This window comes from Prosopis cineraria, unplaced genomic scaffold (assembly GCF_029017545.1).
Source record: "Prosopis cineraria cultivar Desert tree isolate PC_DT_omini unplaced genomic scaffold, ASM2901754v1 PC12, whole genome shotgun sequence".
Lineage (NCBI taxonomy): Eukaryota > Viridiplantae > Streptophyta > Magnoliopsida > Fabales > Fabaceae > Prosopis > Prosopis cineraria.
In genome coordinates, this window is record NW_026555343.1 from 15,579,812 (window position 1) to 15,601,444 (window position 21,633).

General features: G+C 30.5%; 2 protein-coding genes across 2 annotated transcripts; one reads left to right on the top strand and one right to left on the bottom strand.

Annotated features, from left to right (window-relative positions):
* The first annotated feature begins 581 nt into the window (after positions 1 to 581).
* Positions 582 to 5,018, top strand: LOC129288428 (ent-kaurenoic acid oxidase 2-like). The gene is made up of 9 exons (XM_054924990.1): positions 582 to 609; positions 2,779 to 2,977; positions 3,070 to 3,547; positions 3,626 to 3,892; positions 4,041 to 4,130; positions 4,276 to 4,354; positions 4,459 to 4,565; positions 4,671 to 4,792; positions 4,886 to 5,018. Exons 1-9 carry the CDS (start codon positions 582 to 584, stop codon positions 4,983 to 4,985), a joined length of 1,470 nt encoding a protein of 489 aa, XP_054780965.1. The 3' UTR covers positions 4,986 to 5,018.
* Positions 5,019 to 16,598: 11,580 nt separating this feature from the next.
* Positions 16,599 to 19,567, bottom strand: LOC129289161 (MDIS1-interacting receptor like kinase 2-like). The gene is made up of 4 exons (XM_054925968.1): positions 18,066 to 19,567; positions 17,815 to 17,957; positions 17,485 to 17,709; positions 16,599 to 17,095 (listed from the first exon to the last, which is right to left on the bottom strand). Exons 1-4 carry the CDS (start codon positions 19,565 to 19,567, stop codon positions 16,599 to 16,601), a joined length of 2,367 nt encoding a protein of 788 aa, XP_054781943.1.
* Positions 19,568 to 21,633: the final 2,066 nt, after the last annotated feature.

The window sequence follows — 21,633 nt, forward strand, 5'->3', positions numbered from 1 at the left end:
AATAAGTTTTCAACTTTATATCTATTAAATATACATACTTTAATAATATATTTTTTCTCTCCAACATTTAACAGAGGATAACAATGAAAATTTATGATAAAAATTTAATAATGTGACTTATAAATAAAATTAAAAAAATTTTCTCTCCATCTTATAAATAGAATTAAAGAGAATACAATAGAAAGTTGCATATTTAAATTGTATGCAAAAGATTTCACTCATGGCTCAATGGGAAGGCGTCCATTGATACCCATCCACTATAAACATTTTGTCAACGACACGTGCCTTTAAGGGGCAAGGCATCATGCTATAGGTTGGCAAATAGATGACGAACGCAAGTATTACTTCTAGTCTGGATTTCAAGTCAAAGACGTTTAATTATAATTCAACCAAAAATGTTCTTTTGATTGGGTACTGAGTGGCCTATTGTTGACTATCATGTTCCTATTGCGCCAGTGAGGCTTTGTCAATGCTCAATTGGTTAATGATATTATCAAAGTATAGAGATCCATTGGCACTGGATTGTTAGGAACACTACAAAAACTATGTAGCAAACATCTTCATCCAAATAACCTCCTTTAATGTTCAATGTGTGTTTTTTTTTTGGTGGTTTCGTGTTGGAGGGGATCACACTATCCAATAATAAAAAAAGTTATAGAAAACTCAATTTTTACCTATTTATTTATTTTTAGGGTGAATTACTTCTAAAGATCACTCAAATAAATTACTCATAGATAAGGATTAATACAGAATAGATTGTTATTAAAATAAAAACTTTGATTTATTTTTTTTAAATAGGACTTGTTATTAATTCTTGTCTGTGATAATTCACCTGAGTATTTTTTGAATGTAATTCTTTCTTTTTTAATAGCATTAGTTGTTTGGTATCAATATCTCCCTACTTTTAAATTATTTGTTCAGAACTCAAGTCTTATATTCTAGCAAAGGAACAAAAAAAAAAAAAGCAAGAACTTAAATTTTTTTATTACTCACAAATATCCTCCTATTGGAGACAATAATTATATTAGAGGCAAAGTCAAATATTAAATATGAGCACATTTTTGACAAGAATTTAAATATTAGTTTGCCATGTTATGTGGGACTAAACCTTTTTGCTAGACACAACTCTCATGGGTGAACTCAAGCCTTTTTTTATTTATTTATTTTTCCTTGCGTTAATTAAGGTTTTGAATATTATTTGTAACCAGTCTTTATTACAAAATATCTAGCTTCTAGAAGAAATGAGCGATTTTTATTACAAGCCACCAGATAGAATATTAATTAATTTTTTTTATATTATCTATATTTAAAGTTATTAACTATGAAAGAGAATGTAATATAAATTTAAATTTTTTTCATTTAAATACGTAAAAAATCAGAAATTTATTTTATTGTGAGGTAAAGTTATTAATGATTGAATCGATCGCTTCTGTTTTATACCTGTGATGTGGTTATAGAAATGTCATAACAAAGATAATGTCAAATAAATACTTCTTGCATTCACCCTAAAAATTTAAAATTTGCCCCATCCAATGTATGAGATCACGTTTCATCGCACCTGATCCATTTTTGTATTTATGCATCATAGATAATGAACAAATAAAATCATTCAAATATATATAGTTTAAATTTAAACTATAGTCATTTATAAAATTGTAAATAAGTCCAATTAAAATTATAAAATATTTTAAGTTTCCTAAATTTTAATAACTATGAATAACACTAAAACAATTTATATTATTCATATAAAATATAAAAATATTATTTTAACCAACTTTTAGTGGGCTTCTAACGGATTGTCAAGGCAAGCCTTACAAAGTGTTATGGCAAGAATCTCATAGGATTCAATGAATCTTTGTGAATACTTTGATTAATAATTAGTAATAGTAATAAATTCTCTAACATTTTTTCGGCTTTCAAATATTTTCTAAGCTTATAAAATATTAATCTCAATCTGACATATGAAAGTTACTTATTTCTCTTGTTCTATTTATAAGTTATTTTTAAACATGTTTTATAGGAATAAGAAAAATCTTAAAATTCATTAACTATCTCTAAAAATTTAATAAGTTTTAAATTTTACTCCCATTAAATATATATATATGTATATTAATAATTATTTTTTCTTTCTAACATTCAATGAAGGGTAAAAAGAAAAATTTGTGAAGAAAATTTAATTATATGACTTATAAACAGGAATAAAATGATTCTTTCCTATACATTAAATCTATTCACTGTATACTGCGAGGTGCATTAACTGATTCAACTGTTGTAATTGGATGATACGAGCATTTAAATAATGCTCATAAATGTATATACATGAACCACTTTCATTGTTTAAACGAATGAACACGCATTTAATGTGTCTTATTCATCAATGCACATGAACAACTTTAAAGTTATTCAATTCATTGGATAAAAGACTATGAATAATGAAATGCATCGTCTCATTTATCAACCTTTGTACAATTGAATGAATTGAATGCCAGAAAACGGTGCCTGGTTAACTAATATAAGGACAATGTAGTCAAAGTCATGATGAATTACGAGAAAAGAATGACAATGTATCTTCTAAATCCAAAGAAAGTACAAATTTTAAAAATAGAAGATAAGATTATAAATTGCCAAAACAAGAACCAATTAGTTTGCCGGAGACTAATATAAATAGAGGGAGAACACAAACAAGAGAGACCCACCACAGTTCTCAATAACTACTGATCTTCTAACAGTAGTTCTACAAAATAGCCATTGAAATGGGTCCTTTGATGTTGGCTATAGCAATATTTGGTGGTCTCATGTTGCTGAGATGGCTTCTTAAGAATGTGAATTGGTGGATCCATGAACGTCCATTAGGCGATAAGCAGTATAATCTACCTCCAGGAGATATGGGACTCCCCATCATTGGCAATATGTGGTCTTTTCTCTTGGCCTTCAAGTCTGGTCGTCCTGATTCCTATGTTGGCTCCATTGTCAACAAGTTAGTATATATACATACGTCAAAAACCTCTCTCTGTCTATTCTTTTCACAAACATGATTTCTGATCTGATTATTGGAACTTAATAATGCAGATACGGCAACACTGGAATATACAAAGCGTTACTGTTTGGATTTCCAAGCGTCATTGTGACAACTCCTGAAGGATGTAAGAAAGTTTTAATGGATGATGAAAAATTTGAGCCTGGTTGGCCTGCTTCCACAGTGGAACTCATGGGAAAGAAATCATTCATTTCAATCCCTTATGAAGAACACAAACGTCTAAGGCGTCTGACTTCTGCTTCCATCAATGGCATGGACGCCTTGTCCTTTTACTTGACCAAAATTGAAGACATTGCCATAACTTCTTTGGAGAAATGGAGTAAGATGGGAGAGATTGAGTTTCTCACTGAGCTGCGAAGATTCACCTTTCGCATCATCATGCATATTTTCTTAGGCTCTGAGGGAGACACCGTGATGCATAATCTGGAAAATGAGTACACAGCCCTAAATCTTGGGGTTCGAGCTATGCAAATTAATCTTCCTGGATTTGCATATCATAAGGCCCTCAAGGTAAGTATGTACAGTTGCACTCTATATGTTTAATATAACATTTTCTTTAAATCATGTGTGATTTGGTCTGTTTTGCAGGCTAGGAAGAAACTAGTGTCAGTATTTCAGAGTGTTGTTGATCAACGACGAAAGGAAAAGAAGGAAAATGTTCATTATAGAAAATCCAGGGACATGATCGATGGTCTTATGAATGCAGAAGATGAAAACGGAAACAAATTGGATGATGAACAAGTCATTGATACGATGTTAATGTATTTGAATGCTGGTCATGAGTCTTCAGGTCATACTACCATGTGGGCAACAGTTTACTTGCAGCAACACCCAGAATGTTTCCAAAAGGCTAAGGTACCATGAATTTGCCCTTCTAATTCCAAAATATTATAAAGTTTAATTTTGGAGAATTTGAGTTCAATACTATGCTATTTTCAAATTATGTTCCAATTGAATCCTAAGTTTTAACTTGTGCTAATGTATACGTCGATTATTTGTGCAGGCTGAGCAAGAAGAAATCATCAGAAGAAGGCCTCCAACACAGACTGGGTTGACACTAAAGGAAATTCGACAAATGGAATATCTTTCTAAGGTATCTATCAATCCAACACACACACTTTTGTATGTTCTGTAATTGCAAACTATTCTATAAACCTTAGATTAGACTAAAATCATCATATGCTATATCATTTTTCAATATAATGTGCTATGCTTGTTTCCCTTGATTGCACATGTAGGTTATTGATGAGACCATGCGTTTGGTAACTTTCTCATTGACTGTCTTCAGGCAGGCAAAATCAGATGTGAATATCAATGGTTTGGTTTCCAACCCATATGACTTTAATCAACTAATTCTCATGTCTCAAAAGGCATGAAATTCTTTTGCTTTTGGATAGACTGACTAATTTGAAACTATGCAGGCTACCTTGTTCCAAAAGGATGGAGAGCTCTTGCTTGGTTCAGGACTATTCACTATGATCCTAAGATATATCCAAATCCCATGGAATTCAATCCTTCCAGATGGGATGTGAGTTGCATATATACATATTTTCACATTCTAAAGTTAAATATTTCTATTAACATTCACTTGTAACAATATCTTTTAACCGTTCATTTTATTTGTGTATTACAGAATTTTGTCCCGAAAGCTACAGAGTTTATGCCGTTTGGAGCAGGAAGCAGACTATGTCCAGGAAATGAGCTTGCAAAGCTGGAGATTATTGTATTTCTTCATCATTTCCTTCTCAACTACAAGTACGTACACACCCATTAACTCGTCAATTCTAACAAAAGGCATACATTATCAATTTTTGATGTAATTAATTAATGTCTCGGCTGTGTTGCCAGGCTTGAACGTTTGAATCCTAAGAGTCCTGTGATGTATCTTCCTCATACAAGGCCCATTGATAACTGCGTGGCGAGGATTCACAAAGTCTTCGAAGCATGATCACTCTTGGATAGACAAATAAATAAAAGCCGCTATCTGCGCATTTATGGTTCTCTATATGTTGTTAAATATATATTTTCTATTTACATGTGTGTTCAATGTAGTGAAAAGCAAGTCCTAAGAAAGATCCTCATGTTCTGAACTCTTGTACGGGTGATGCTTGATTATCAAATAATAATAATAATAATGATCAGGAAAATATATCCTGTGTTCAATGATATTTTATAAGTTAGCACTCCAAAAAAGTGTGAAAAAAATTAATCATTTGTCATCCTATGATTTTGACTCAAATAAATTCAATCTTTAAATTTATTCATTGCTGTTTAGTGTTCATAGTTTTAACTTTTAACCATTTAAGATATTGATCTTTATATTTAAAAGAATAAAATTATTCCTTAAAATTTATGGACTAACATTTTAAATTACAAAAACTAGAGATTGAGTTGCAACATATCTAAATTATAGGGATTAAATTGTCATAAATTAAAATTTAAAGATTAAGTTACAGTCGGATAAAAAATATAAGATCAAATGATTAAATTTTTTAAAAGAAGTTTATGCAAAGCGTCATTGATTATTTGTTGCATATATGAAATTTTTATATCTTAAACCAGATCGTAAGGTAGTGTTGGCTATGAATTATGAAAACACATCGTGGGAAAGAGCACAGGGCATACATTTAATTAAAAACAGTGAAATATTTTTGTATAATATTTAATTTTATTAGATAAGATTTTTCCCACCATTTAAACAAGGAAGGATCCAACTATTACAAAGACGCATCTGTCCCACGCCAAGAACGTCGTCTTGTAAGAGCTTTCTCAAGTCTTGAGGAGGATGATCCAGAATTGATAAGATTTAAATATATTCATCATTACTTAAACTAATTTATTATTTTTACTTAATTTTTAAAGTATACACACGAAAAAGTCATTTTTTAATCTATATTTGTTTTTATTTAATGTGCATATGAATTAGCTCATATGTACAAGTACAGGAACACAGCCTGTCTTAATGATCTAGGATCATATACGGCCTTTTCATCGCTAGATTCTAACAAGTTAAATATTAATATTTTATATTTGTTAAAATGTCAGATGCCTCGTCTATGGGGGGATCAAAACGATGTTTTTAAGGTTAGAAAAAATTCATATCGCCATATCGCAAAATCAGAGAATTGGTTTTGACTTTTGAGGCATTAATCCCTTTAAAGAGTGATTGCCTGCACATGGAGGGGATTACAAAATACAAAGAATTCTTTTCTATAATATAACAAATTAAAGTCTTTTGGTATAAAAAATCCTCAACATGCACTTGTGAACTGAGAAAATTTATCGACAATGAACAGATGACATCTTAAATGATCTCGCACGTCCAGTAGACATGCCAGTTCAATTTTCCAAACTTGTTTAATTTCAAATTAATAGACCCACCTTTTCTAATTATTTTTGGCGCAAATATTCATTTTTCTAATTTATTAAAAGACATATCTTTTATAATTCAACACGCTTTCATGTTTATTTGAAGTTAACAAACATGTAGTTTAATTTTTTTTTTAAAAAAATTAATTGACAATTCTTTATAGTTTGTCTCAATTTTGTATCAAATCTCTGTAGTTTATTTTCTTTGAATTGGGTCCTTGTATTTTAATCTGTCACAGGTTGTGACCAATGGTGGAGCCACATTAGACACTTTGGGAAAAATTATAAAGTATATAAATTTTGTATCTTTACACTCTTTGAACTATTAACTAATTAAAAAATATTTGGGCCCAAAAACTTATTATATATAATATTCTAGTTATTTATATAAGAGATGAAGAGCATATTTACAATAAAAGACTTCAATCTATTCAATATAATATTTTAAAATAAAAAAATGATCAATCTATTTATCTTATTATAATTTTATTCCTAGCATAATTATTATTTTTAAAAAATATTAGTTTTTTTTATTAAATTATCTTGTATCCATCTGACTCTAGGTCCTAGCTCTGCCACTTGTTCTAGGAATCTATCCCTAAATATACAAACAGTCATAACACGGTTAATTTTGATGAGTTGGAGGTTGATCGGGCTTGACAAAGAATGGTGAAGTGGATTAAAATTGCTGTATAATAGAATGATTAAAAATAACGTGTATGGTGATAGCGACTGAATGGCTTGGAGTTAAAAGATCTTGCTACGCATAACATGGCCTTTGTTTTCACAAACTTTGTTGGGAAGTCCTACACACTTAGAATTCTTTATATGTAGGTAAAAGTATTTAAAATAAATTAAATTACAAATGTGGTGATGTGTTAATTCCAAACATTAAAAGAAAGAGTTAAGGCAAAAGTTGGGTTGTAAGTGACTGATAAGTCATGGTTAGTACTTGTTTTGGTTTAATTGGATTTATTTGATTAATATTTGTCATTAAAGGGCAAAAATATTTTTTAGGGAATTTCTGGTATTTATTTCATAAATTTTTTTAATATTATTTTAAATTCTATAAAATACATTTTCAAGTGATTTTATCATTTCATGTGTAGGTTGACTTGGAATCAATGATTACAATATACATCAATTGGACACCAAATTAAAGGAGATATTAGAGAAAAGAGAAGAGGCAAGTGGCAAAGTTACATTGGTAGAAGAGTTGAGGATGGTTGGAGTACAAAATTTTGGATGGATATATGGTTTGCTAGGGATAAACCTCTAGCTCAAATGATGATACTAAAAAATACTTTTAATGTTAACGAAGTGGTAGCTGATTTTTTTTTTTAATTACAAGTGATAAACAAAGTAAACAAGTTACAACCTAGTTAGAAACAAAGGAGGTAAGTCTCTCTTCATCCACCACCTCAATACAATAAAAGTGGGGTGATAAAAAATATACCAATTTCCTAGATAAGGTAAATTAATCATTCCTAGTTAAATAATGAGCACAAAAATTAATTTCTCTAAAAAAAAAATTAATTGTAACATGCCAATCTCTTTGCCAGAGCACCCTAGCCTGTCCATGATATTTGTGAAGGAGTGTTGGTCCAAGTTGCTCTTGTCGAAAGATGAGATTGATAGCTTCTGTACAATCAATGAAAACCTTGACCCTGCAAAAGCCTTTATTCCAACATAGATGCAATCTATGTATAATGCCAATCATTTCAATGAGTGCCACTACCCAATATGCCTTGCTGTCCCTAATGACACTGCCACACTTCCCCATTCAATCTTAGATCGGTCCATTGACATCTAGCTTGACTTTGTTGCTTGCCCATGTTATATTCATAAAATTGTTCGTACTCCTGTTTCAAGAGTTGAGAGAAGAGAGGATTATTACTAGAAAAAACCAATTTAGCGTGGCCAAATCCCTTGCTAGATTGAATCCTTATCTAATTTTGCTACTAAATATCAAGACACTAAATTTAGCAACGGTAGGTTATTCCCTCACTAATTAGAGAGGCATATTGTCCCTTGCTATTTTGTCACTAATCATGTCTCATTATTTCCTACTTATTTACATTCCCTTGCTAATTTGTTATTAACCTCTAGAATTTCATGTTATTTCATTACATTTTCCTCAATTTATAATATATTTTAGCATAATAATATATATTTTGATTACTCAAATTAGAAAAATATGTATCTTGTTTTGAGTTTGCATACATACTTGACTTTAATTTGACACTTTGCATTATTTTGGTTTAAGGTTTTGGTTGAAAATATTTTTGGACCCTTGATGATGTTTTTGAAAGGCTTTTAGCCAAAATCATAACAAAAAATGTGAATTTATTTGTGACTTTTGCTGTTATTAGCAAAACATTATGTTTTGTTTACCTAAAAATGATTCAATGGAATACATATATGCATCTTGCTCGAACAACCCATAATACATTCTACACACTCGAAGATACTTTGAGAGTATGGTTGTGCTAGCAAAAGTTGAAGTTTTGAAAACATTTGAACCTCAATTTCTTTAGTTTTATTTTTTTCATTATAATCTAATATGACTGTGAATATTTTGTGTATTTGTAACTTTTTGATAATTATGAGGAGCTAAACTCTTTATTCCAAGATTATTTTGAACTCTTATATGGATTAACACTAATTTTTTCCTTTTTTTTATTAATGATATATATGTTTTTTTTTTTTCACTTTTCTCTTAATGCTTCAAAGTAATTGGCAGCTATTTGGTTGATTTGTTCATTTAAGTGATGGTTGAGAGGGCTAGCTTGAATATAGAACTTGAGTAAAATATTGCAAGAACTTGAAGTTTGCATGTTGAATGGATAGTTTTGTTAGTAAGATAAATATATACTTACTAACCTTGTATGGCCACATTATAGTTGAAACTTAAAATTATCATAAGAGATTGAAAAATTAATTTAACTAAATACTTATTTATAACTTGAGAAAGCCTGTTCAAGTATTTTTAGAACTTTAAATTAGCACTTATTTTCATTATAAGAACATTTATAAGAGGAGATAATTTTAGTGTTATTGAATGTTTAGGAAAATAAACAATCCTAAGTCCCCTTTTAATCTAAAGTCTGAGAATCAATTTGATAAGTGGGTGTTGTATCTAAATTTATATATAATTTATGTTCTTACATTGGCTAATTAATGTGTGAATTGAAGATGAAATTAGATGAAATATCTTATTTGCAGATTTTGAAATATTTACAGAAAAAATGAGTGAAAATAACATATAAAAGGCCAAAAATATGGAGTATCGGATCAAAGCCCAGTAGTCAGGCCTAAGAGCAGTTTCCATGCTCAGACAAGGTCATCACCAGACATCTCCATTCAGACGTAATATACCACGTTGATCTTTGAGCATCTCTGCCACGAATGGCCGAGGACAACAGAGTACAAATATTCACCCCTCGTGGACGTTGCCAAGTTTTGATATTCGACCACACGCAGAGACCCAAACAGACATGGAGCTTCGACTTTCGACTGCGCACGAACAAGTTAATTATAACTGGGTTCAACCACGTGCGGACTAAGGCCTAGAAATGCAAAATATCACCAAATCAGATAAGATTAAGCATGGTCTATCCGGATTCTAAGCCAAAAAGAGAAAATTAATTATAGATAAACCTGCCAAAAGCCTCTCAAATCATCTAATATCATAAGGCTAGCAGGTATATTATAGAGTTTGGAGGAGTTCTTTTAGGTTGGGAGCTTTCTCTCTTCTTTTCTTCTTCAAATTATATTTATGTTTTTATTTGAAATTTTTAGATTAAACTCTATGAGTTGTTTCTAAACTCCCATTCAAGGTGGGGGATAGCTGATTTTTCTTTTTTATTTGGCTATTTTATTTTCCCTTTGAACATAAATTTGTGTAGTCATCTATGAGAATTTTTGTTTATTAATATTTATCTCTCTCGTTTTTCTTACCTTATTATATATGTGGTCAGCATATAATCTGTTCGTGGGCTTCTTGAAGAACTAAGAGATGAAAAGTTAGCCTAGACTTAGAGAGATAAACACATATAACTAAATTTAAGATAATTTAGGATTTGTGATATCTTAGATCATAGCATGGTTTATTTAGGAGCTTAATATGATTAGAAAGAGCTAATTTAACCTTAAATAAATACACTCTAATATACTGAGAAGTAATTAGGATACCTTAATAACAGTTGGCACTACAATTAAGGGAAGATAATTAACTAAATTTGAATAAACTATCCTAGTAGGTAAATCTTGATCTCTAGGATTTTTCTAATTGGTTGGTTCATTGCTTTTATTGTTACTTTTGACTGCTTCATTTAATTAAATATTAAATCTCTTTTCAAAACTATTATTTATTTTTTATATAAATAACAGAATTAACTACTTTTCTTTGGGTTCAACTTTTGAAATACTTTGAGACTTATTATTATATCGATCTCATATGCTTGTGGAAGTGATCACAATTGCTTTTCTTAGTTCCCTAGTTTTAATACAATTTTCAAACTCAACTTTTTCCAGCTTATTGTGTTTTTGCTTAACTGAATTAAAATAGTGAAATCTTTCATTTGATCACATTTTTTAAAATAAATATCCATGAAAACGATATTTTACTGATGCTTTATTATTTGTCATAACCTATGCACCTAATGACCTAAGTATTGGCTGTTAATATCAACCAACAAATCCTACTGTGCCCTTGCAGCACATCATTGTCACATCACTTGTTACCCTACTACCATGCCACTTGCTAGGACGGTACCATGCCACTGTCGATAAATTTATTTGGCTCCCTTGTAATGATAGAATTTTTAGTGTTCATTCTACTTATTCTTTTCTTACAGGTACTAGTTCCTGTGAGGAGCAAGAGACAATATGGAAATGGGCAGGACCAAAGATAAATAAGTTCTTTTTTTGTTATTCTACTAAAAAATAGGTTGCAAACACAGCATAACTTCGACTTAGAAGAGGAATGTTGACGTTAGATATATGCCCTCTAATGTGCAGAGGGAAAGAAGATTGCTATGCATTTGTTAACAGACTACCCACATGCTGAAGATCGATGGCGTTCCACCAAAACAAAAAAAAAGACTTTTGGCAATAATTTGGAACCGCTAAAAGTTTTTAACGGCAGCTTTTCATCGCCAATGAATCACTACTAAAAGTCTGATCACTAATGGCCAAACATTATTAGTGATCAGACTTTTGGTGGTGAAAAGTCACAACTGAAAAATAAAAGAATTATCTCATGTTACATCAACTGACACCTTATGCCACATCATCTGTCATATGTGCATCTCTTCATGCCACAACACATGCCACGTCACCTGACAATTTGTGTGAAGCCACACCATATCACTACCACGTACTATGCTATATATTCGTTGTGAAATATGCTCAAGTCAAGATTTAAGCCTATGACCTTCACCTTCCAAGCCTTAAGTCTTTTTTTGCCAGTTGAAGTAAAAGGCACTTACAATTATTATATACGAAATTAAATATATATTATTTAATTACATTTAAATATATCAAATAATATATTATTAGAAATATATACATATATATTATATTTTATTTTCATTTATTAATATGATAAAATAATTTATATGGGTGAGAGAGAGAGTGTGTGTGTGTATTATATTTTTAATACGATATTATTTTTTCTGTAGCAAATATTATTTTTGCCAAGAAAATAAACTTAAAATGAAATAATTTTTAAATATTAAATATTTTTTATAAATATTTCAACCAATTTTTAAATTTTATTTTTATTTTTTTAAACAAAAATAATTAAGTATAAAATTTATTTATAACTATGTATTATACTAGTTTACATTAGATATATATCTTTTACTTTATTTCATATTTTTCTCAAAAATTAATGGATTAATGAGCAAAATATACTTTGAACTCTTATTCGAAAAGTGCCATGGATCCTAAACTCTTAAAATATACAAAATAAATTCTAAACTTTTAAATTAGTAGCAAAGTAAACCTTACTGTTATTGTTTTCTAATGCTGTTACTATTCACATGGGCCTCAGTTAATTAGCATCACATGTTTTAAACTATTACGCAAGTAATGTTCTAAACTTTAAACTTTAAAATTTTGAATAAATTACTTCTACCATTTATGTATAGAATGTAAATTATTATACAAATCAAATTAGCCTTAGCGTGGTTCACTGCAGTAAACAACTCATAATTTTGTGAGATGACTTTTTTGCCCTTTTTTTGTAATATTTTTTCCAAATGATTGGTATCTCTCACTTTTGTACACTATAACTTTAATTTAGTCTTATGTTGAATAATATTTTTTTATTTAATGGTGAAAACTTGAAATTCTATTTGAAAAGAAGTTTAAGTATCATAGGATTTTACAGACGATAAATGTAAAAGCTGAGTTCATCAACGAATTTAAAACTCAAAGTAACCGGTTAATTAAAATTCTTTGATAGTTAAACTTCTTTGCCAATGAGATCCCAAGTTTTTACCAGTAAATAAAAATATTATTTAAAATAAGACTAAATCAAAGTTCTAGAATGTATGGAAGCATGAAAAAAGCTAAAATCATATGTTAAACAAAAAATCTAAATTAAAAATCAAGGTGGATATTTCATAATCAAAATAAAAAGAATCTTGTCTTGACTTGATCTAAATTAATTTAGACTTTCATTAAAGTCTCTTTAACAGAGTTAATCTTAAGATAATAGGGAATGCTTTCTAATAACTTTACAATTTAAAATAAATAATCCATAATAACTTTATACAAAATTTGATCCATAATTCAAATATTAACATAAATAAACAATCAAGTTTACAATTCTCATCCAATATTAATCCCAACAAATTTAACATTAACAAATTAAAAAATTTGAATAATTTGAAGAATAAGAACCAGATGAGGAAACACTATCACAAAATACCAACATACTTGATGCTTATTTTTGTTAATACTTGATGATTTTTAACAATCAAGTAATAGTGCAACGTATATTATAGCTAACTTTACTTGACGATTCTTCACCTATTTTATTTGTTTCTTATTTTAAATAATCATCAAATATGGAGAGTCTTATTTAAATAATTCTGTAGTAGTGAAAAGTAGAGCACAGCAAACAAAATTTGATCCATAATTCAAATATTAACATAAATAAACAATCAAGTTTACAATTATCATCCAATATTAATCCCAACAAATTTAACATTAACAAATTAAAAAATTTGAATAATTTGAAGAATAAGAACCAGATGAGGAAACACTATCACAAAATACCAACATACTTGATGCTTATTTTTGTTAATACTTGATGATTTTTAACAATCAAGTAACAGTGCAACGTATATTATAGCTAACTTTACTTGACGATTCTTCACCTATTTTATTTGTTTCTTATTTTAAATAATCATCAAATATGGAGAGTCTTATTTAAATAATTCTGTAGTAGTGAAAAGTAGAGCACAACAAACAGAGTAGATACCATGTATATACCAAGCTGAGCATCAAGTGTACAATGTATTAAATAGTCTGCAATGCCATTTATATCTTACAACATATATACAACTTTAACATTCCAATTCTATTTATGTATATGTAAGTAAGTAAGTATTTATGTATAACTTAACTCGATTACAATTTAAAGAAATTTTTTGAAATCATTCATAAAAAATTATAAAAAATTTCATTTATAATTTATATATAACTTAGCTTGATTATGTATACTAGCTTAATAAGATCATTACTAAAAAATAATCCATAAAAAATTTTTTTGAATGTAATTATTAAAATAAGTCATTATTAAAATACTAGCTTAACAAGCTCATTATTTTTAAAAGTAATCATTACTGATCTTATATATAATTTATTTCTTATTCTATATATAAATACCTTTAGTGGCAACAAATTTTGTTGCTAAAAGTAATTATGTAAATTAATTTTTACAAAAATATTTTCTAATTTTTTTATGAAAATACTTTTAGCGGTGACAAACTGTTGCTGATAAAAGTAATTACATAAGTTATTTTTATTTTTTAATTATTTTTTATGAAAATACTTTTGATGGCAATGAACTGTCTTTGTTAAAAGTAATTGTATAAATTATTTTTAATTTTATAATTATGTTTTTATGAAAATACTTTTGGCTGCAACAAACTGTCGTCACTACAAGTAATTTTTAGTGGCGGCAATTAATAGTCACCGCTAAAAAAGGGCATTTGGTAGCAACATTTAAAAGTCACTACTAAAAATTTACTTTTGATAGCAACTTTTAGCAACAAGCCAAAGATTAACTTTTAGTGGTGACTTATAATTGTAACCGCCAAAAGTAAACATTTAATGGCAACTTTTTTGGTTGTTGTTAAAAGTTACCACCAAACAATTTTTTTTTTTTTTTTGTGGTAGGGCTCGCTGGTCAAATAAGAGCTATACATGGGGCAAATTCAAAAGTCTGAAGAGAGAGCAGCGAATCAAGTGGAATTTGGGGGGAAAAAAGTAACTCTGAAAAATTTCACTGAACAGGTTCCATGGGATGTTTTCTTTGGATATGTTTGCTTGGATATGATGTTCAAGATGTAAAAGAGTTTTTTGGGACAACGAGGTAGAGGATGGGATTTGGAATTGCAACTTGGGTTAAATGAAAAACTAGCCCTTTAAATTGTAGGTTCAAGAATATATGGGATCTTAAACTAATTTTTGATACAATATTCTTCTTCAACTTTTAAAACTGATGCAATCTGACCCTTATTATTAACAAAAATTAACTTTAACTATTAATTGATCAGAAAATGATATATAAAAACCTCAAAAATTATAGTAAATGATCCAAAAATTAAAAACAAATTAAAGACAAAAAAATTGAGAATCAAGAAAATTTTATTGATCTTTTTTTATATTTTTTATGTCATTTTTTAACATCTTTTGGTCAATCAATGATTAAAATTAACTTTTATTAACTGTAAGAGTCAGGTTATATATTTTTCAAAGGTTAAAAAAAATTACGCCAAATAGGTTCTAGACTCCTGAATCTATAGTTTATGATCCAATTTACTCTTTTATCCTTGAAACTTTACATAAGGCAAAAACATATCAAAATTTCTCGCAATAGTCTTATGCTTTTAGAGTGCACACAAGATTATTTCAAGAGCTTTGGGTAAAACCAGAGGTTAATGCTATGGATTTGGATGTTGATGGCTCTTAAAAAGATGGTAGCGGCAAATGTGGATGAGTGATTCGAGACAGTGCAGAATGGGGATAATTGGTTTTAATGCAAATATTGGCACTTACTTCACCTATAACATAGATGATTGGTATTATTTATGGTCTTCGTTTGTGCTACAAAAACTTTTGTCGCATTCTTGTTTTTGCTTATTGCATGTGTTGAAGCTATTAATCTTATTGTAATATGTGACATAGTGAATCATCCTTTTAAAGACATTATTGAACAAACTATGATGCTTTTGTTTAGAGTGTTATGTTTCATTACATTTTATGTACATGAAGCTAATTTTTGTACCCCCTTCTTTAGCTGCAAATATTAAAGATTGAGTTGAATACTATTATACCTTTGATCAACCCCTACTTTTTTTTTTTCCCCGGAAGAAAGTTGGTGGAGGAGATAATAAGAACTTGTCTAGTATACTCTAACTAGTTGTAAACTTTTGATTAATGAATCTAAGTTTCATTCAAAAATATGTCTTGAACTGAGGCAAAGAAATGGAAAAACGTGAGACCGAACCCATTATCCTGTTCCTCAAGAGGAAAATGCCAAATTTATTTAAAAACAAATAGAAGTTCAAAATTAGGATAAAGCTCAGTGCCTCCCTAGCTGATAACACCAAGGCTGATGAGAGCCAAAATAATTGATGCTGTGATTAAGTGGTTAGGTATATATACTGGTTATTTTTGTAGAAAAAGTAAGAGTATTAATATTTTTAAATTAACACAAGAAGTTTATTGTCAAATCCAGAGTGTTGGGCATATATATGCACAATATAAGAAACATTTACTGATATTGGAAGACTAATATTCGATAAGTATGTCACTTTTTTCCTAGATCAAACTAACAACAGTCTATAATACAAATCACAAAGATGTGACATTGGATTATATATACAAGAAAACAGATGCAATGGTAAATGCACATACGACTATGAAAGTAATTATTGGAGAAAATTAAAGTTTAAACTATCTTGAGTTGTCCAAGTGTGATATTGCCAAATTGGTTCACAGAATAATGGTTAGGCCCCTCAAGTTCCAAACATACTCGTTCCATGGTTGGACGACAGTGAGGACTTTCATTCAAACAAGCAAGAGTTATTTTCACAATCAACATTACTTCCTCAGCAACCAAGTTTGAGGGTGGACGAAGTCGTTGGTCTAACACATCCTTAAGTGGCAGATTATACATTGTTGAAATCTCTCTCAAAGAATAAATAAGCTCCCCTGAATGTCTTCCAATTAAGATTTCCAATGCAAGAACTTCAAAACTATATACATCACATTTCTCATTTGCTTGCATTGTTAAAGCACTCTCTGTACCATGCATTAGAATGGCGTAGTATGGAATGATAAAAAAAAGTTGCTTGGCTATAGAGAAAGTGGCCTTGCCTGGAGTTGCAGGGCTAAAAGCACCAACAAATGAGGTTATGTTGTTCGAGTCAAGCTTTAGAAACTTGGCTATTCCAAAATCAGTGATGTGAGCTTCTCAATATTTTGAATCTAATAGAATGTTCTTGCTTGATATATCACGATGAACTATAGGACATGAAAGACCATGATGCATATGGAATAATGCATTAACCACACCTCTAACAACATTCACCCTCTTGGCCCAATCTAGAGTAGTTGCTTGCTTATCATTTTGTAAAATATTATCCAAGCTACCACCTTAAAAGAACTCATAAATCAAGAATGATAGGCATGAATTTGAAAAAAACCCAAGTAACCTCACTATGTTACGATGTTTGATTTCAGTCAATGCTTGAATTTCACTAGAAAACTCTTTTAGATTAGAGGAATATGTATTACAATGTGAATGAAGCTTCTTTACAGCAAAAAAAATTGACCTTCAAGTAATTCAACCTTGTAAACACTTCCCTGTGCTCCCACACCAATAAGATATTTGTCATTAAAATCCTCTGTTGACTCAATAACTTTTTCATGCGAAATTCTCCCATCAAAAAACCAAATGGAGAAAAAAAGTAGATTTAGTGCTTCTCCATCTTGGCTTTTGGTTTGCTTTGACTTTTGAATCATAATACAAGACACTCCACCTGCTATTAGTACTAAAGCTGTAAAAGATAATAGTAACAGCATCAATAGCTTCAGTATTTGATTCATATGACCATGCTGGTTATTGATACTTTTATTGCAATGCTCCAACCGAGTAACATTACCACATAAACCAATGTTGTTCCTTACTGCCTCAAATGTAATGCTTTGAAAGGCAAGATTGTTTGGAAGAGGTCCTACTAAATGGTTGTATGATATATCAACAATTGTCAAGCTTGACATGTCATCTAAATTGGATAGAATGGTTCTAAAGATGTAATTATGCGAAATGTTCAAAATTCGTAGCATCTTCAGTGCTCCAAGTGTTCTGAGTATTATTCCCCTTAACATATTCTCACTAAGATCAAGTTCTTACATTGCGTGTAACCGACCAAACTCAATGGGAATGCTTCCTCCAAATTTATTTTTGCTCAAATTTAAGAGCCATAACCTATAAAATCCTCTAAGATTTTTGGGGATTGAGCCAATGAATTTATTTGCTGCCAACTCCAATTGTTCAAGTTGATTTAGCGATTCTATTTCTGTTGGAATCTTGCCTGAAAATTGATTGTTTCTCAAAGAAAGTCTAGTCAATGAGATCATCTTTCCCAATTCTTTTGGAATTTCTCCTGTCAACTGATTTGAAGAGACATTAAATTCCCCAAGATTGGTTGCCTCTCCAAGTTCTGGAGGTATACTACCAGACAGATTGTTGTTGGAAATCCTAAGTGATGTAAGATTATGACACTTTCCCCACTTTGATGAAATGTGGCCATAAATTTTATTGCCACTCAAATCAATGTATTTCAAATGTGGGTATACACCAAAATCAATTGTTATATTTCCAACCAATATGTTGTTATCTAGTCTAAGTCTGATAAGGCTAGAACAATTCTTCAAGGTGTTTGGAATAGGGCTAGTGAATTTGTTTGCACATGAAGTGAAATGTTCAAGTGATCTACTAAGGCAAACCTGTTGTGGCGAATGGCCAGTGAATTCATTCTTGGTTAGCTCTAAATTTTTCCAGTCAGTAAGGTTATTCATCTCTATTGGAATTGTTCCATTCAGTTTGTTCATGTTCAAACTTAAGACCTTGAGCCGCGTTAGATTTCCTATGGCAGCTGGAATAGGCCAAGAAAGAGTGTTGTTTCCAAGCTTGAGGTCTTCTAATTTGACCACGTTTCCTATAGATGATAGAAATGGACCATGCAAGTTATTATTTGACATTTGCAAACTAATGAGAGAATGGAGATTCCTAAATTCAAAAGGAATAGGACCTGAGAAATTATTTTGAAAGAGGGAAAGATATTGTAGTTTGGTTAACTTTCCTGTTGCAGGAGGGATTCTAACATTTAAGAAAGTGTTTCTTTGCAAGGCAAGCACTACGAGATTACTCAGCATTCCAATCTCGTTTGGAATTTTCCCTGTGAGATTATTCCAACTAATAGAAAGCATATTCAGAGTAGTCAACGCTCCTATTTCTCGAGGGATAGAACCACTCAAGAAATTATGACTCATATTGAGCGTATGAATACTAGACAAATTGCTGATTTGGCAAGGAATAATTCTTGAGAACTTGTTCTGACTGATGTCTAGAGCTCGAGGTTTAGTAAATGATGAGGAGTTGAGACTGTGAAGTATACCTTGTATTCCCAACCTTGTAAGATTTATGGTGGAGGCAGACATGGATTCATCACATGTAATTCCTTTCCAATTTTTGCAAGGATCTGTTCCATTCCAAGAAGACAAGGTAGCTTGGCTTTGAATCTCAAGGGTAGATTTCCACTTTAGAAGAGCATTTGCTTCATCACCACCAGCTGTGAAGGATGAAGAAATAGCAAAGAAGTGCAGATGAAGAATATGGAGATAATCTGCCATTGTGTAACAAGTGATGGAATAATTGAATCAACCTTTTTGAAGTTCAACACCATGACTTGGCTATGCCTTCTCAATGTTGAATTAAACTGAACTCACAGAGAAGCATATGAATGCGTGTAAATGATAGTCAGGTGGTCTATTTATGAATAAAAAAGGTATCTGTACTGTTCCCCATCGTGTGGTAGAAGAAAAGTCATCATGGTAATAGCGGCGGGTAGGTTCTTCCTTTCTTCAACAACAGCTTGAAGAATATAAATAATAAATTATATATATATATATATATATATTATATACACGTTACAAGTTGTTCTATCTATAATTTTGGGCAGTACAATTTATTTTATAAAATATTTTAACTGGATAAAAATCATGTTTAAATTTAATACTTCTTGTTTATATAATTATTATTAGACTGACTTGGGAGTAGCTCTCCCATAATTTTTTGCATCTATGGACTTCAATTAATATACTCCCTCCGTTTAAAATTGCAAGACATTTTTTGAGAAGTTGGATGTTAAAAAATGTAAGGCATTTTTAGTTTTTTGACGTGTAATCATTGCCTTTTTTTTTTTCCAAAAGTGCCCTTATTGATAATGTAAGAACCAAGAGATGAAACTAAGGTCTCCCTTGCTAAACTACGTTTAACTCTAAATCATGACAATTTAGGGTTTAACCCTCAAAGAATTACCAAATTATAAAATTTCATAAAATAAATTTCTCTAATTCTTTTTGAAAAAAATCCTAAATTCAATATTTTGAATCTCAACATTATTTAATAGTCTCAAATCAGAGTTTTAAAAGCAATGCGGAAGTTTAAAAATTAATTGGGACCCAAAATCATGAGTTTTAAAACTCAAAAAACAGATTTTATATAGAAAATGACATGTGTACTGCAGCTTATGTCATGTGCACTGTGGCTTGTCTTCTCTATGCCATGCGTCGTGGTACATTACATGAATTTTACAGTATTAGCGGGAGCGAACTTTTGATGCATTATAAATCTTCATCCGACGTCCGACTGAGGTGGTTTTGGTGTCTACATGGAGCTTCCTCCTAGCTCTAGCTAATGGCACTAGTTTCATACTCAAACTTATTTTCTATAAAAAGTTGGACACCAAAATTCATTTTGACTACTTTTGCACAAAATTTCACAAACAGGTGTCCCAACTCAACCACTCATGCCAATAGCTCATACCAATCATCTGACTACACTCAATAGACTCTAACGAACCCATGCAATGCACCATACACAATATAAAACACTTATATCATAAAATCACTACTCAACCCCGATTTTCACAAAACACAAAGGGGGAGGAAATGTTGCACAAAATCATCAATTTCATTCCAAATCTTTCAAAATACATATGTTCTTACATAAGTATTTTGGCCCTATCCATGGGTTTACAACTAAAACTCACTAACCCAATTCACAAAATACACAAGTGATACACGAAATCATACAAGTAGTACATAAAACATGTCAAATAATCCTAGTTGGTAAGTACATCAACAAATACATATGAAAGTAACAAAAAGAGGCATAAAGAGAATTTCTCCACAATCTTAGGCCTCTGTGTGTTTTCCCCTATTTGGATCCGATGAGCTAGGTCCTGAAAATATTGAGAATTGAGGGGTGAGTACAATCACCCAGTAACTAAGTTTCACCTAACTCATACAGTTTCATATCAATTGAAATAGATGCAAATAAGTAAATAAACACACATATCACAAATAAACACTTAGCCATAATTCATAAAACTAACAACCATGTGACCAAGCTTACCACAACATACTTTATCATATTATTTCACAAAACATAACATGAGGTTGCAAAAATAACAATTATATGCCCTCAATACATGTCAAACCACAAAATTAATAACCAGGTGGCCGGACTTATATGCAGGATCATATGCCAATCTTATATTCTTCTATTACCTTTGACACGAAACCGGTGGCTACGTCCTTCATGGACTAACCCAACCTTCTACTTGTAAGGAGCTACCGAGTTAGGGCGAACTCACTTACTTATGTAATCCACACTACTACAAAAACTGTCTTTT

Excerpts from the sequence above, each read along its gene's own strand:
- LOC129288428 (XM_054924990.1), top strand. The coding sequence starts at position 582 with ATGTTCAATGTGTGTTTTTTTTTTGGTG. Across the intron at positions 3,548-3,625 it reads CATATCATAAGGCCCTCAAG|GCTAGGAAGAAACTAGTGTC; the intron begins GTAAGTATGTAC and ends TCTGTTTTGCAG. Across the intron at positions 4,355-4,458 it reads ATCAGATGTGAATATCAATG|GCTACCTTGTTCCAAAAGGA; the intron begins GTTTGGTTTCCA and ends GAAACTATGCAG.
- LOC129289161 (XM_054925968.1), bottom strand. The coding sequence starts at position 19,567 with ATGGCAGATTATCTCCATATTCTTCATCTGCACTTCTTTGCTATTTCT. Across the intron at positions 17,958-18,065 it reads TTTGGTCGGTTACACGCAAT|AACCATTCTATCCAATTTAG; the intron begins GTAAGAACTTGA and ends TTACATCTTTAG. Across the intron at positions 17,710-17,814 it reads GAACAACATTGGTTTATGTG|CTTTAGTACTAATAGCAGGT; the intron begins GTAATGTTACTC and ends TATCTTTTACAG.